Here is a 17372-nt window from a genome sequence, read left to right as displayed (position 1 = left end):
CAAGGGCATTAACGGTCTAGGGAATGGATTGATTCAAGGCCATATCCAACAGTTTGGTGAAGTAACGAATTTGGGAATGGATTTTGAGTTTTAAACGGGTTTTATTCTCTTTTTAATAAATAGCAACGAAGACTAAAATATTTTCTATTCATCCTTGGTCTTATTTTCCGATGAGACAAAAGAAAAAAAAAAAAAAAGAAAAAAAAAAGAGAGAACTTGATCAGAGAAAATAAATAAATATATTGCAAGGAAGATGCTAAGGTCTTACAAGACTACAATTTCTCTAAAACGTCATTATTATTATTTTTAAATAATCTAAACATCAATTTTTTTTTAAATTACAAATTGTTAAGAAATTTTGTTTTTTATGTCAACAAATTGTGTCATTTGTTGACAATCGTACCGTTTTGTATATATGTCACAAATCGTGGCGTTCGTTGATACATATGTCAACAAATTGTGTCATTTGTTAATATATATATCAACAAATCCACAAAGTTTTCATTTGGACATTTGTTGACGTATATATAAACAAATTGTGTTGTTTGTTGACATATATATCAATAAATTTGGAACGAATGTTGTTCATCGCCGAGCAAGAAAGGAAGGTCGAGTTTTCCCTGGGTTTACTTTTTTTATTTCTCTGGAACGTTTTCTGGAAAAATAACGTGGAGAGAACACAATTTATGCTTTTGGTCTAATTTACACAAACTTTTCTCTGACTTTCACTAATAGATGTGTCCGTTTTATGCTTTTGGTTAATTATTGGAAAAGTTAATATAGCAACTAATATATCTGTCCAGTTCCCTAATATATACATACAGACATAAACGTATACTTAGTTCCTATAATTCAATTAAGAATTATTTTTTTTAAGCTAAAAAAGCTCATTTTCCTTTGTATTTTCCGTCAAATATTTTTAGCTCCAAAACAAGAATGGTAAATGCTGGGGATTCTTATTTTATTTCCCTTGTATTTTCCTCTACTCCCAAACATAGACAGGAATATGAATTTTTCCATGCATTTCGCCTACAAGTTTTATATTATCCTTCAGATTTTCAGTTTCCTTGCATTTCCTAGGTTCCAAACGGACTCTTGATGTCCATATATAATGTAGTTTGAAATCTTATTTAAGTTTCTATAATGCACGTTGAAAATATATATAAATAGCAACATATTGTTATTATGACAATTTAGTAGGCGTTTGGTGTCTACGAGACTTGTGAGGTAACAGAGGAGTTGTTTGTATGGCCGATGGACAGAGATTGACTGTTCTATGCCATCCCACATAGTCTTATGCCTCTTCAAGATTTGAATTTCCTTAAGACATTCGGTTGTTTGTTTGATTTCTTTCTTGAAACACAGCTCTAGTTTGACTCTGACTTTGTCGAAAAGCAAAGATACTACCCTAAATTCCCTAGTACAAGAAAGAATTCACAATAAACTAGACAGTCAAATATCAGCATCCAACATGTTTAATACATCCATTGACATGGTCAAACATACCATCTGTGAGAACAAGATCTAATACGAAGACATGTATTTGTGCTGTCGCCACATAATTATTTATTATAAGTTTACACACAAGGATACATCAGAGAATATACACATTTTCAAAGATCACTCACAGATTACAGTGACGAAATCATTTTGCAATACTAAATAAACAATTACCTTATTTATTAGAGCATAAGCATCGAAAAATACTGCTCAAATTCTTGGTCAATTGTCGGTTTCCTACTACCTGATTCCACCTCTGCGTACAAACAGCATCAAAATCAAACATTGTGTGAGGTCATGAGCTGGATTATATTTTTAACACTTGAATAGTTGAGCTATAATAATTTAACTTAAGGTAGCCATTGTACTATTTTCTTCTAGTTTATTTTAAATATATGTTCAAGTTTCCAATTCCTAGCTGATATCTATCATCTCATTTATCCATATATATATATATATATATATATATATATATATATATATTACTACCTATCACACTTCATCGAAAACAGTCTATATGGTATTCGGGAAATATGATTAAAAAAAATAATTTTAAAAAATAAAAACCTCCCCCAGTCTAAAATAACGGGATTGGCATTTAGCCCAAAGAGTCACCATCATGGGTAGAAATATTAAGAGACGTAACAAGACATATGAGGTCATAGATCACTAGTCAAGTTACCAAATGAATTTGAGATGGAACTGGTAAAACTTATTGTAAAGTATATGAGAATATAGGTGGATCAACCGGGCTTAAACCAACAAACTCATATATTCATAAAGAGAATTGTGGTTGAGAGCCACAACTATAGATCCATGAGATTTTGTGGGGTTATTGAAGTACCTTCATTGACGCTCCATCTCCCAGACGAGAGAACATAAACGTCGGAGTTCATTCCTTTGGCGCATAGAAAGCCTTGGAGATCCTTATCCGTGCATTCCTCAATGCTCTTCCCGTCCACATACTCTGCATGGGACCCGAATTCTAGAAGCTGCTCTTGCAGATCGATAAACCCTTGCGTAGCTGCGGTCTCTTCTTCTTCTTCATCTTCTTCTTCTTTGCCGCTACGGACGACCTTCATCGCAGTCGAATCGTCCGAAGTAGAAGAAGAATGAGAAAAGGAATTAATCCCGTCCACGGTCGTCTTTCCGTACTTGGCTTCGCTTAGTATGGATGTCGAAGAAACAGAGTCTTCGGCGTAACTGTTGCTGTCTTTCATCGATTCGGGTTCTGACACATTGTTGTCGTCATGGTCGATCGCGAGTCCTTTCGTTTCTCCGTTTAATCTGAGCCATTCAATCGAGACTGGTACATCGGACACGGTATGTCGTTCCCAGCATTTGTGCTTCGGAATTGGTGACTCCAATTGCTCGGCTTGAAATTTCCTCTTCCTGATGATCCCCAACATATTTAGGACTCGCAGGCTGATGTAATACAAAAGAAAACATATCAAGAGATGCGTGATACGCTTAATCAGAGACTACTTATCTTAATTTAAGTGTGAAATATAAGATTAAACAGCATTAAAATGCTAAATGTGACACACTTGGGGATTATGAGAGTATTAAACAGTTAATAATAGGATAAGACTATCACTCAGAAGCAAGGTTTTAAAAAACGATAAAAACGTACGCACTGAGTCGTAGAAACTGTAAAACGCCCGGAAAACCCCTCAGAAACGTACGCCTTGCTGGAATTTTTTTACGTGAATGACCTTGCTTGAACACCACTTTGCAGTTCTGGACTTTTTATAAAGACCTTTTTTCTTTTTCATTTACTTTTATTCAGTTTCAACTAAGAAAAACGCAACCCTAAACACCTAAGTCAAAACCCAGGACAAAATCCCCCAAAATCCAAATACACGAACAAAAACCATCATCTAAGCCCTAAAATCAGGGACCCTGGAATGCTCTACCTGGTATATCTTTATTAGACTTTGACAAGAACGGAACTTGAATTAACGATTTCAAATTACATAAACTAAAAACAACAGAAATTATTCCGAGTAAAAAACACATCAATTATATATTTTCGCAATGAAATAGGGAATTCAAGCAATACTAAGAGTTTGGTTTGAACATCACCTGGTGGTCGTGACGATGAGACGGTGCGATACGGTGGGAAACGTCGAGCGATTGGGTTTTCTAATAGTACAAGTGTCAGTATCAGTAGAGTTAGGCTATTATATTTTTTTCCTTTTTATATTTAATTATATTCGATATAGACATCTTATAAATGTTTTATCCTTTATAATTTATTCGAGTTTTTATTAGCAATTCTCATTATTTTTTATTTTAGAATATTTTTTCTTCTAATTTATCTTCTTTGTAGATTTAGAAATAATGGTAAATTTTATGTATATAATAGTAATTTAATAATAATGTGGAGTTCTTTTTTTGTGAAATGAGCGAGGTGATGCATATATTAAAAAGAGGTTATATTTTTTTGTATAAATATATAAATAATAGTGAATTATGTGTATGTGATATTGATTTCATAATGAAGTTTTTTTTTCTTCTCTATTAAGCGAAGTGGTCATATACATCACATATATTTATAGCAATTTGAGTTTGTTAGATTTAGTAATACCATATAAACACAAAACATAATATACATGTGACCTCTAACAATATGCATTTGACAATATATGTTACTTCTCCTTCATTATTTTAAGAGGAATGATGGCAAAAGTCCCTTAATTTTTAGGAAATAGCTAACATAATCTCTATTCTTTATTTTAAACGGTAGAAGTCATTAATCTTGACAATTACACATTATGTTGGTCCCTAACGCTATATGACGCTAAATTGTTAACAGAATCAACATTAAAACGTTTTTTTTTTGTAAAATAAATAAAAACTAAATCATTAAAACATTTAAAACAATTCAAACATTTAATTTCGTAACAGCTGAGCAAAAAAGAAAACTCGTCAAAGCGCTCGAGAGCCCAAAACAGTTCTTCTGCCACAGTTAATGGCATTCGCAGCGGCCATGGAGAAACCCTTGAGGTCCTCGATGCTCGCGTAGTTCTTCCTCGCCGCCGCCGCAGGACGGCGCTTATATCCGGCGCCAGCGGATTTGCTCCCCTTCGAAGTCGACATCAGCTTGGCCCTCGACACTCCTCCCTTCGGCGACGGAGTCATCTCCATCATCGTCGGCATCGGAGGTCTCCGATTCTCTTTCCTCCGTATAGACGAGAAATCGAGCACAGACTGAGCCACGGCCGAAGAAGAATAATTGGAGACTTTCCTTTTCGTCGTCGTCTCCAAATTGGTCTGAAACTTGACTTGCTTCTTCGGCGGCGGCGTCAGAATCCATCTCATGAGCTCCGGCTCGTCGTTGAGCTGCGGAGGCGAGAACCTCATTCGGAGCCTGGATTCTCTTAGCTCCGCGTAGGCTCTGTACCGTGGAGAACCTCATTCGGAGCCTAATTTTTTTTTTTTTTATTGTTTGAATTGTTTTAAATGTTTTAATGATTTATTTTTTATTTATTTTACAAAATAAACGTTTAAATGTTGATTATGTTAACAATTTAACGTCATATAGCATTAGGGACCAACAGAATGTGTAATTGTCAAGATTAGAGACTTCTACCATTCAAAATAAAGAATATGGATTATGTTAGCTGTTTCCTAAAACTTAATGGACTTTTGCCGTTATTTCCTCTTATTTTAAACCTCTTAAGTCAATATATAGAGAATAATTAAAAACAAAATGAGAAATATTTTTTAACGTATCGTATTGAGGCTTACGTCTAGTACTTACTTACACCGCTTTGGGTACGGAGAGCTCACATTTTAATACTTAATTACGTACATTAAAACCTTGCTCAGAAGTATAATGTCAATGCAGAGATTATAGAGGCTGTAAACTTGCTTTAATGGGAAGTGTAACAAATAACGAGGTTAATTAGTAGATATATGTTTTCTTGCTGTGGTGGTGGTCTTGAATAAATTAGGGTGTATGTCAATAAATAAAACTTGATTTTAGAGAACAATTTGACTATCCAAATTTTAAGGTGCAAAAATTGTTCCAAACAAACGCATTCTCATCAATGAATAATGCACCCTTAAAAAAAATGAAAACTACATATTATTAATTGAATTATTTACTATAAAAATAAGCTTATTGAATTATTTAAGTTGTATCGAAGACGATAATTTAGATTATGAATAAAGCTTTAAAAAGGTAAAAAAAAAATTAATTAAACTTGAATTAACTAAAGTATGTTTTTTAATAATGAATTGATTAAATTAATATAATATTTAAATAATTGGTGTAATTTTGATACTAAATTATTAGAGTTACATTAAATTTAGTTCAATATTATTCAATCTGTGTTAAAATAATAATAAATATTAAAATTTTAACATTAAAACGTGGGGGAAGTGAGTTTAATCTTAAATAATAAAAAAAACATTGGAGATCCGGCTGACCAGTAAAATTTCACGCAAGGCCGTAAATCGAACTTCGGACGTTATTAGTATGGAAAGTTTTCAATAATTTTATAACATGGTTTGCGTGTAGAAGAGCGAGTGTGTTATGGGAATGTCAGACAAAGGCCATTTCTCTGCACGTGGGATTGGCTCGATTCTCGTAGCTGCGGATCCCACAATCTCCACTTAAGTTTTGAGGATTGCTTCGTTTGGCAACTCTTCAATAATTCTAGTTTCCTATCAGATTGTGTGCACATAAAATCAAACATGATTTGACTTCACTTCACTGACGCTACCATATAGATATTGGAAGATGTCGAGTTCGACGATCTAAAAAACCACAAAAAAGACGACTGCATCAGAGAACCCACTACAAATAACTTGTATGTTGAAGTCCTGTTTAATTTTTTAAACCAAACTGACAGGTTCACTATTTCTCTACGAGAAAAGAAAAGCAAAGAAAAGAAAGGAAAGGACTGTGATGTAGGAGTTTCTTCTATTTCTTTTACAAGGTTACACAAGTTTACAAACTCTATTTTGGTTGTTGAGTAGTTTGAACCCTTTTTTTTTTTTCCTTTTACATGGGAACAAGCTATTTTGAGGGAGTGTGTCCAAGAGGGTACGATTAACAGGATTTAGGATGTAAAAAAAATTAAGCAAAAATGAAAAATAAAAAAAATAATCTACCGATTACGCATTATCAGTCATGTTGCTCTTGACACATCATCGCTTGAAAGCAATCTTTTAATTCTCTCCGTTGGATCCGTTGGAGTTTTTAGCAGTGATGAATGAACTCAGCTCCTAGTCTAGAAATGGCTCTCGTTTTTTTGCTCTCCCAGTTAACAGTATAGAGCAGTGGCACACTGAGTCTCATCCGAGGTTGACAGGTAAGAAAACACTTCATTTCGATAGAGGCGCTGAATACTCAGAGGATGTTCGGAAACGAATCCCAGAACCGATGTGGCCGGCTGTGGGGCATATCCAGCTGAAGATGCTCGGACCCAGTACCTTCACCAATAATATATATATATATATATATATATATATAAGATAATAATTTATAAGAGAGACCAAACAAACAACACTTCTAGAAAGCTTTCTGACTTAAGACTCTCATATAACTAGTATCAACAAACTTGGAACTACAGTTTGTTTTCTCAAGAGAACAATAAACAGAAAAGACCCCGAGGAGAACAAACTATTCCCGTTGTTTTATATTTTATATGTGGCAGCTACGATCATAAAATTCAAGTGAACCAGAGATTGGCAATCAGAACGAATTCTTCATTAGGCGGGTCTAGATCTAGAAAACTAATAAACAGTCGAGCGACTACAAACTTCAAGTGGACACACCACTTGTTATCAAATACTACAAAGGTCTTCATTGCTGGAGAAAATGAATAAGAAATGAAAATAATACCGTTGTCAGATTTTCATATGCACCGAGATTGTAAGGATGAGAATAGAGCTGCCCTCCTTTCTCAGCAAGCCACATTGCTCTCACTCCTTCATGATACTGCGACGAAAAAAATTGGAAAAAAGCTGATACACCCGTTTCTATAACAAAATGGTAATCACACAACTGACCTCTATTGTCGTCTTGTTCTGCAAAACTAAGTAGATATGCCAACCTAAAAGTATGCTCAATGCCACGCTTAATGGAACAAGCAACATACCAGAAATCACCTGAAAATAAGATAAATGTCAGCAAAGTGCCTACTTAGAATGATTTGCGATGAAGCTGTGATTGAAGAAAATTAAATTTTACCAAAAAAAAAAAACCCACCAAAATTCTCTATTGCATTTGGAAGTCAATAAAATTTTGAAGGAAAGAGAGGGGAGATAGTGAGAAGAGAGACTTGCGTATGACCCCCACATGTGCAAATTTGCTTGAATTTTATTTGAAATCTTAATTTTAGTAGTACAATTTTCCTCAAATTTTCTTTCTATCGAATTCCCCTCAATTAAAAAAAAAAAAAAAAACTCAAGGAAAATACAATGGATTTTCGTTTTTTTCCCATCAGATTATCCAAGTTCCAAACACACCCTGGGAAACTAAGAAATATGGAATCTATAAATTAGAATTATAACCCTCTAGTTTTGTCAAGATTCACTATTTGTCATTGAGCTTTCCGATATTTGATATAGAGCCCTATGTTTATCAAAACTGATACAAAATTACAAATACACCACTTAAAACCATTTTTTAAAATCTTCAGAAAAACAAAATAAATCATAACCAAACCACATAATTTTATGAAAAAATAGTTCGGTTATTCGCAGCGCCGTCCCTTGATTATGAAATTATTTGGTGCTTGGAATTTGAAACAAATGAGTTCATGTGATATATTTGTATCAACGTGAGAAATGGGAGGTTGCATATTTAATATTGAGAAACAATATGACAAAAAAAAAAAGTGAAATTTGATGGGATATGTTCATTATTTCCCCTTACATATATTGTCCGATAAGAGCTTTCATGTTTCTCATCGTCTATTTCAAGATCATCGGTCAGACTACCCAAAAGCATAACCTGAAAAATAAAAATAATGGGACGATAAAATTTTGTTGTCACGTCCTAAAACTAGTAAGACTGTGTGTACAAAAAAAATCGACGTGTACGGGCTAAGATACAAAAAGATTTAACAAATATTATAATAAAATAAGAGATTGAGGCTGCACCTTACAGTTCTTACTTATGTAAAGTGCTCAAGACAAGAATCTCTATGTTAGGAAATAAATTACCAGCGAGTAAATGCAAGCGATCACAGCATAGACAACAAAGACGAAGAAGACCTTGTAGTTTGCATGGCCAACACAATTATTTATCCATATGCAATGGTGATCCTTGCGAGAGGAAACAAATAAACACATTAGCTACAATCAAATTTACCCACACAAAAAATAGCGGCTCTTTTCATTGTTAAAACGGAATGCATGCATACCATTCGCAAAACACATCTTTGGCACACACGACAGTGATGAGCGCGGGGTGGTTTATAGTGAGAACACTTTTGGCAATACCTCAAATCTCCTCCCTGAAAAACAGTACATTCAAGACTCGACTTTCCAATGTAGGTGGTCCTATTCCGGGTCCCAGAATTTATGGTATTTAGTTCCAGTATTGACAAAATAATGACCATTGTGAAATAGTCCACATTCTATGTGTTCATATTCCAACTTCAAAGACTATATAATAATTTTGCTCAGCCACTTCAATACATGAATAATGCATCAGAAAAGCTTAATGATAACAAGACGAACCCAGTAAGCAAGCAAGAGAAGCTCTTTTTTTACATGAATCTAAGGTATAAGAAATTCGATTAAAAAATTAAAAATGAAAAAATAAAAAGGAGTATACACCAAAGTACCATATAGCTACCTATGTGAATAACAAATGAAAAGTTCGCCAATCCTAAGATTATGTTCTTTTCATTACTTTGGTGCACCTAGCCGGTAGACATCTTCCGTGTAAAGACGTTGCGTATGGATTAATGGACAAATAGTGATTCATAAATCAGAAGATCATTTAATCCTAGTCTGTTCTATAGGATTCTGTTTGCACAGCCAGGAAGGTACGAATTATCTGTATTATGGATGATAACGGTTTTAAGACGGATTACCTGGCGAATAACCAATTGGTGTGATTTTAAGGACGATCCTAATAAACCAGATCGAGAAAACGTAAATTTCAAGCTCATCCTGGTCGGGGCTTGCCTTCCTTTGATTCCGATTTTTGTACTCCCTGTTCTCTCTAAAGGGATAGTTGACGACAATTCAAGGCCTGTGTTTTGGTTTGTAAATTCTGGTTTTTATTGCTTGTGATGAGGGGTGGGTGATTTCCCTGTTTATTTTCTCCTTTGTAAAGGCCATGGTATTTTTGTTTGGTGTTTCGAATCTGTCTCGCCCTAATGGGTTCGCGTGTTGGACTAGCGTTGGATCTTGGGGCTAGGCTTTTCTTGTCTCACCTTTTTTTGTGTAAATTGGCTCACGTTTTCATTAATCCAAGTAGTTATTGTTTGAAAAAAAGGTAGAAAATTTAGTCGCTACCCGTCCCCCAACGGTGAACAGGAGAAAAAAATGCAAAATGGAAGATTCAATGGGTTCAAAAACCAACAACTATGAGTTCAACCGCTAAAGGACTTTATCACACTTGGATCGGCTTTCTGAAAGTAGCATTGCCACTTGTTTTACTGCCCATTAGCTTCAAGTACTCGAGCAGCTCAGATTTGCCTTCCAAAACATCAATACAAATTATAATAGAATTTACTAATCCAATTCATCTTTTTTAAATCCAAGCCTAACCAGTCAGAACAAAATCTAGAATCAAAATTCAAAAAAGAAAGGCACAAGCAATTTTCCAGTCACTGAATTCCCAGTATGACCTATTTTATATATTATTAACATAAAAGAAAAACCCCCAAAATGTGCAACGACCAAATAAAGAAAAAAAAAAACGGAATAAAGGCAAGATTTTTCACTAATAAACTAGGCGAGAATTCAAAAATGGTAACAAGGAATTCCAAGTCAAGAAAAGAGAAATGTGGGACCTTGCGTTTGATCTCGTGGACAGGGTTATCGGAATCCTCGATATCGGGCATGTACGTGGCCGGAACCCGACCCGGATCAGTGCGGAGCGAGACGGCGTAGTTGAAGACGCAGGCAGCGGCGATGGCGGAGAAAACTACAACGTTGACGATCCCGGGAGAGGTCACGAGGCCGAACCACTTGTCTATGAACACGAAGACGGTGGTGAAGTAAATGTACGCGATCGCTAAGATTACGACGCATACGGGCGCCGAAAATCTCACCTTCCGCTTCATCAGACGACGGCGCTCGACCCACCACCGGCGTCGCCAAACGACGATATCAAATGTTTGTTGAATTTGGTTGTGTGTCGTACTCCTGCCGCCTTTGTTCTACTTTGGCGTGGCGTGTCGTTTGCGGAATCGTTAACGAGGGGGAATGACCTTACTTACCCTTTCTTTTATAATAACTTTTAACTTTTGTCTATACAAACGTTACACAGAATTATATAACAAAAAACTGTAGAGTTGAAAAAAATATAATCACCTCATTTTAATTAAATATAAACTCGACATTTTTGGTTTAAAATCAAAAGTTAAACTCAATATTTCATTAAAACATAAGATATATATATATTATTTTCTCATTTTTTTTCTTCCTCTTTTTCCTATTCTTGTCGACTCTTAGGAGAAATTAGTTTTATATATAAGGATTTTAAGTTCTATTTCTTCTTTTTTTATCACGGGAATGACTATTAATTATAGAGCCATTTTCGAATGAGTTTTCTCATGCTCAAGTGGAGAAATATTTAAATTATCGATTACATTATGGACAACTGATAGCGAGTTTTCGTTTCACAGAAAACTCTTACGAACACTACTACAAATTTGGTTTTATGATGAGCATGACTATCAGGTGCGACTAGTCGCACTTAATTGTCGCATCTAAATGACTTTCGGGTGCGACTAGTCGCACCCGATTAGCACCCAGAAGTCCAAAAAATTTCGTTGATATTTTGAGTATCAGGTGCGACTAGTCGCACCTGATAGTTAAAGAAACTTTTAGGTGCGACAGAGTCGCACCTGATTGTTTTAAATTTTAAGCGGGCCAATTCTCCCCCTTCTTTTTTCATTCAGTTATGACGTGGCTTCCGAAATTAATTAATTTTTTTAATATTAATCAGATGCGACTAGTCGCACCCGATAGGCCGATAACTTATCAGGTGCGACTAGTCGCACCGGAAAGAGCCATCAGATGCGACAATGTCGCACCTGTAATTTAGGTTTTTGTATAAACCCGACTCTTCTGCACTTCGTCTTCCCCACTTCGCCGACAGTTTTTTTTTTTAAAAAAAGCTCTCTTTCTCTGCCTCACTGAGCCACGAGCCCCTCCGACCACAGCTCCGGCTCAGCACCGGTATTTCTCTCTCTCTCTCTCTCTCTCTCTCTCTCTCTCTCTCTCTTGGCCTCGAGCCCCTCCGACCACTCTCACTCTCACTCCCCATCTCTCTCTCTGCCTCACTCTTGGCCTCGAGCCCCTCAGCACCGGTATTTCTCCGGCTCACTCTCACTCTCCGGCTCGCTCTCTGCCTCACTCTCACTCTCTCCGTCAGGTCCGGTATTTCTCCGGCTCACTCTCACTCTTCGGCTCTCTCTCTGCCTCACTCTCACTCTCACTCTCTCCGTCAGGCTCTCTCTTTGCCTCACTCTCACCGAGCTTCCGACCGCCGCGCGCTCAGCCTCGACACCTCGGCGTCTCTGCCTCGACAGCCATGCTGCCTCGACGCGTACTCAGCCTCGGCGTCGCTGCAATCCCGGTAAGCTCTCTCTCACCGCCTCTCTCTCTCTCTCTCTCTCTCTCTCTCTCTCTCTCTCTCTCTCTCTGACTGAACCGAGAACCGAGAGCAAGGCTGCTGTTGTCCCGAGCTGTCCTCGACGAGTCTGCTGTCATCCTCAGCCCTGCTGTCGTCCCCTGTCCTCGACGAGTCCCTGCCTCGTCCCCTGTCCTCGACGAGTCTCTCTCCCCGCTGCACCGAACCGTCGCTGCCTCGATCCCTCCTCCGCCGTTTCACCGCCGCGCGCTCAGCCCTGTTGTCCCGAGCTGTCCAAGTAAGTCTAGCTTTTTAAAAAAAAAAAAATTGTTTGTTATATAAGATGGCTAGTTTAGTTAGTTTAGTTAATTAGGTTAGTTGATATAAAATGTTAGTTAGTTAATTAGTATGTAAATGTTAGTTAATTAAATAGATATGTTAGTAACTAATTATTTAGAATGTTAAGTGTTAGTATGTAAATGTAAATGTTAGTTAATATAATTGTAGTTAATCATTGTAAATTGTAATTACATAGTTAGTAATATGTTTAGGTTCTTTAATTTAATTTTGATTAGTATGTTAATTGTAATTGTAAAGAAATTGTAATTAATTACAATGTTTAGTAATGTGTTTAGGTTAGTGTTTAGTTTAAATTTGTTTTGTTTTAATTAGTTTTGATTTATTGTAATTTATCAATTAGGAATTTTAATTAGTCGAATAATTACATGAATAGGTTGTTTAGTTTAAAATTATTTAATGAAATTAAAATTGTAATTGTAACTGTAACATGCTACTTTGAAATTGATTAGTAATTGTAATTGATAATGTCATCACATGTTTAATAATTTCATTAGTTTAGGTTAAACGAAGTTTTATTTGTGTTTTGTGACATGTTTTGATGTTTTGTGATATGTTTAGTATAAAATGAAGTTTAGGTTCAAATTAAATTAATGAATTTGAGATTAGTTTTAGTTGATTTAACATGAAATGAAATTGTTAGTTTAAATAAGAAAAATAGTTTGTGAAATGTTTTGATAGTTTGTGACATTTTGTTTATTTGGCTTTTTCATTTAGAAAATGTTGTGACCGAACCACGGAGGTTCGGTTTAGGGCCGAGCTAATTTGTAGGATAGTTCTGGATGGTTTGTATATGTTTTTAAATAATTTTGCAGGTTTTTGGTTTGTCTGTATAATAGGGGAAACTCTGCCGAAATTTCGGTAGAATTTCGAATCAATTAGTCTAAAAACTCTCAACTTATTCAATCCGACTTCAAAATAACATACAATTCATAATCTCTCTTTCATTTTGTTCTCCGTCGTCCTTTATAAATAATTCTTCACAACTTTCATTTTTCGCTCTCATTCAGCGAAATGTCCAATCCAAGTAAAGATTGGATCACGGAGAATAATCGGGTGACATTGCAGTACAAAACCGGTGACATTGCTGCACCCTGGGACGACGCCGCCATCAGCTTCAATGCCGAATGTTCAGACGCCGACATCCGCTTCAATGCCGAATGTTCAGACGCCGCCATCCGCTTCAATGCCGAATGTTCAGACGCCGCCATCCGCTTCAATGCCAAATGCTGATCAGACGCCAGGCTCGGTAGAATTTCAGCGACATCGTTCGAGCGCCAGCGCACCAGGCCGCCAAGGCGCACAAGGAAGATCTGGCGGAAGAGGAGGCCGTGCATTCCAGAATTGAAAGACTTCGAGTGAAAAAGGGAAACAAAAAGAATAGATTGTAATTTTTTTAATTTATTGAACGTAAATTATCAAATTTTATGAATTTAATATTAGAATTTCTATTAAATTATTTATATAATTATTCTAATTAATATTATTCAAATTATTTATTTAATTTAACAAAAAAATTATTTAATTAATTTTTAAATAATTTTTTAAATTATAATTTTTAAATAATTAATAGGCTGATTCTATTAGAATCAGCATTTAAAAAAAAACTACAGACAATCAGATGCGACTTGTCGCATCTGATACCTTCGCGGGAAAAGTATCAGATGCGACTAGACGCATCTGATTGTACTGTAACCCGCCAAAATATTAAGCGGGGAATTACTATCAGATGCGACTAGTCGCATCTGATACTTTTCCCGCGAAGTTATCAGATGCGACTAGTCGCATCTGATACTATAATTCCCGCTTTAATATCTTATTTTGGAGGATATTTAGGTGCGACGTTTGGTGCGAGAAGTCGCACCTAAAATGTCGCACCTGATAGTGATGACTTTCAGGTGCGACAAGTCGCACCTAAAATCATTAGGTGCGGACTTTCAGATGCGACTTTGTCGCATCTAAAGTCGCACCTGATGATATTTTCAGGTGCGACATTGGTGCTTTCAGGTGCGACTTTTGTCGCACCTGATGCTATCAATTGTACTAGTGGAAGCAAGCGCGTGTGTCGTCAAGTAATAAAGGATGCTTAAACATGAATATCGAATTACACGAGGAATTTGTATGATTTTTAATTTAAATTAACTAGAAACTCTAATTGAGATATGAAAATGTAAAAGTGGGAGTTTTTAATATTTTTAGATTGAAAATGAATTAAAATGCAAAAACAAATAAAAGAAATCAATGATGATTAACAAACGTAATTTAAAGTGAAAGGGCGCGACATCATTGGATCATGGATTGATTGGTCAGGTTTAGGATTCTAAAGATGGCTAGTTTGAGAAAGCGTAGTCTAAATCTCACTTAATTACCCGCACCGCAGGTTTAGGATTCGAGGGTGCAGAGGAAGCGGACATACTCGTTGGTGGAGATGTCGTAGACCGAGACCCGAGGAGAGGGCTCTGTTAGGATCCACGTGGTCCACCCTCCGCATCCCGGAGAGGGGACTCGGTGTTGTCGATGACATAGGTGGTGGTCATGAGGGCCAACTTCAGCAGCGCCGCCAGCCTGCTTATATGCGGACAAGACATCAACGTCCCTGCCATCATCATTGAGATCAACCATTTTATTAAGACAACTCTTTTTTTTCGATTCATTCTTTTTTCCGAGTTCTAATAAGAGGAAAAAAATCACGGGAAAATTGCTACACTATATTTTTTCCCTAAAAAAACGGAAAACACCAAACTTGCTAAAAAATACAAAACATGAGGAGGGCATCTGAAGTTAGGAAGACCCATGACATTGCTGTTATACTTGAGCAACCCAACTAACTTTGTATCAAATCCAGTGGAAAACAACATAGTCATTTGATTCACATGTAATAATATATAGCCGTTAAGAAACGTTGTTGTTACCTCACATGATGTTGAACTGAGTTTTCCTGGTGTCCTTCTCGAGTCCGGTGGGGTCGATGGCCTCTGACCATGCTGCGAGGATGTTGACACCGAGATCGATCACGTCCAGATTTAGGATCTTTGGTGTCACAAGATTTGGGTCCCCGAGAGCTGAACGCTGCCACGATCGATGATGACCTGACGTTGAGCACAGTCCCACCGAAGTTGAGGACGACCGTGGGATTGGCGGTGGACCTGACGTAGTCCCTGATGTGGTCCCCGACCCTTCTTCCGACCGCCACCGTGAAAGAGGCTCAGGCTCAAACGCCGAAGGACGCACCCACATCACGAGAGAGGCTCATGCCCAAACAAACGCGATGGATGGTCAACAAATCTGATCCAAGCCGAAGGACACACATGTTAACGCTCGGTTTTGGGTTAACACTTGAGAGCCTTTTGCCGTTCGACATAGGGACAGACCCCTGAGGTCGTATGTAGGCTGGTGTCATAAAACACCTGCATTCACCGACCTTTGATAGGAGGGAGTTCTTCAGTTCAAATCTTGAGAAGGAAATAAACAATGAACTTAGAGGGACGCAAAACGTTTTCCTTTGTCGCGCTCTCCAACGCTCAACATTAGTGTGATTTTAATGTTAATAGACAATGGAAAACATCCTCTAGCTCGGAAGCATTGAGAGAATTTGGTGAGTAAGTATGGGTGAGTCCAAGTAAGGACCCAAGCTTGTGGCTGGCACGATTTCCATGGCCATGGGCGAGACCTGTGTGGGAGGTCTCGAGTACGGGTTTTCCCGATCTTATCCTTGATTAGCGAGACCTTGGGATGGTGTCGCCTATAGGAGGCGGGTCTCACTATTGGATGGCGAGATTTGTTGATAGGTGATGCCTGTTGGAGGCTAGCATCACCGTCAAGCGGCGAGACCTCGCTGAGGGACCGCAAGGGTGGTCCTGGCCTCGCCGTGTGTGGAAAGACTTGGCCCCGGAGCTTTTGGCGGGATCTACAAGACCTGTTTCTCTGAGCTAGGTCTCAGCAGGATCTGCGAGACCTGCCTTCTAGAGTTGGGTCTTGCTTGTAGCCTGCGAGACATGCCCTTTTGGGTTGGGTCTCGCCTGTGGCTCAAGACCTGCCGATTGAGGCCGGGTCTTGCCTCAAATTTGAGGACCTCTCTGAGGTCTCGCCTAACCTTGGTCGGAGACTGGCTCTGCGGTGGTCAGGAATGATTTTTTTCCTCATATTTTGTCGTCGTTTGTCCTTTTCTGATGGCTGGGTTTTTACCCTATAACAACATCCCCACCGCAGGAGAGGCTCAAGCCCAACAGTACGCGAGGGGACAGTTAACAAACTCGGCCCAGGCCAAAGAACATCCCCAACAAAAAAGGGAATCAAGCAAGGCAACTCCCAAGAGCAAAATTTGATCTTGAAACAAGCGAAGTCTACAACAAAGGCACGTATAATTAAAGGATCCAACACACAGAAATGAGAAAATAAAGACGATGCATATCAAGCAAATCAATCAAGAAAAAAAAAAGTACCAATAGAAACACACCCAAGACACGGGTTGTAGAACAACGGGAAAAATTAGGCACATGAAACACCACGCCAACTGAAAGGGAGTCCAACAAAAGCAAGAAACATACGGAAAATAAAAGAATATTAAATAAACGCTCTCACAAGAAAGACACTATCTCTTGTGGTATTTCTTAAATGTGGTATTTTCTTACTGTGTGTTCCTCTCTTGTGGCTTCTAAGCTCACTAGTATCAAGTGCTTGCTACGCACGGATGATTAAAAGTTAGTATGTAATAAAGTTACCAAATATAAAACATAGAATT

At 37.4% G+C, this 17372-nt stretch overlaps 3 protein-coding genes across 4 annotated transcripts; all 3 read right to left on the bottom strand.

The window, feature by feature from the left end:
• Positions 1-1433: 1433 nt before the first annotated feature.
• Positions 1434-3715, bottom strand: LOC149404419 (uncharacterized). Its single transcript, XM_089601419.1, has 3 exons — positions 3586-3715; positions 2345-2925; positions 1434-1756 (listed from the first exon to the last, which is right to left on the bottom strand). The coding sequence occupies exons 2-3, from the start codon at positions 2907-2909 to the stop codon at positions 1683-1685; spliced, it is 639 nt and encodes a 212-aa protein (XP_089457545.1). The 5' UTR covers positions 2910-2925; positions 3586-3715; the 3' UTR covers positions 1434-1682.
• Positions 3716-4431: 716 nt separating this feature from the next.
• Positions 4432-5043, bottom strand: LOC149404418 (uncharacterized). Its single transcript, XM_089607519.1, has 2 exons — positions 5031-5043; positions 4432-4916 (listed from the first exon to the last, which is right to left on the bottom strand). The coding sequence occupies exons 1-2, from the start codon at positions 5041-5043 to the stop codon at positions 4432-4434; spliced, it is 498 nt and encodes a 165-aa protein (XP_089463645.1).
• A 1368-nt stretch (positions 5044-6411) lies between these two features.
• LOC149404417 (DHHC-type zinc finger family protein) lies at positions 6412-10891 on the bottom strand. 2 transcript variants are annotated; one of them, XM_089607286.1, is made up of 7 exons: positions 10488-10891; positions 8883-8975; positions 8683-8784; positions 8393-8470; positions 7525-7623; positions 7358-7453; positions 6412-6945 (listed from the first exon to the last, which is right to left on the bottom strand). In XM_089607286.1, exons 1-7 carry the CDS (start codon positions 10758-10760, stop codon positions 6838-6840), a joined length of 849 nt encoding a protein of 282 aa, XP_089463412.1. In that variant the 5' UTR covers positions 10761-10891; the 3' UTR covers positions 6412-6837. The 2 variants fall into 2 exon arrangements, with proteins under 2 accessions (XP_089463412.1, XP_089463413.1); XM_089607287.1 differs by having other exon boundaries at positions 8734-8784.
• Between the last annotated feature and the right edge of the window lie 6481 nt (positions 10892-17372).

The sequence above is a fragment of the Urtica dioica genome, chromosome 2 (assembly GCF_054948205.1).
Source record: "Urtica dioica subsp. dioica isolate 48M chromosome 2, U.dioica_male_clone48M_v1_H2, whole genome shotgun sequence".
NCBI classification, from domain to species: domain Eukaryota; kingdom Viridiplantae; phylum Streptophyta; class Magnoliopsida; order Rosales; family Urticaceae; genus Urtica; species Urtica dioica.
The sequence above is the reverse complement of the archived record's forward strand: the minus strand, read 5'-3'. Positions and strand labels throughout refer to the sequence as shown.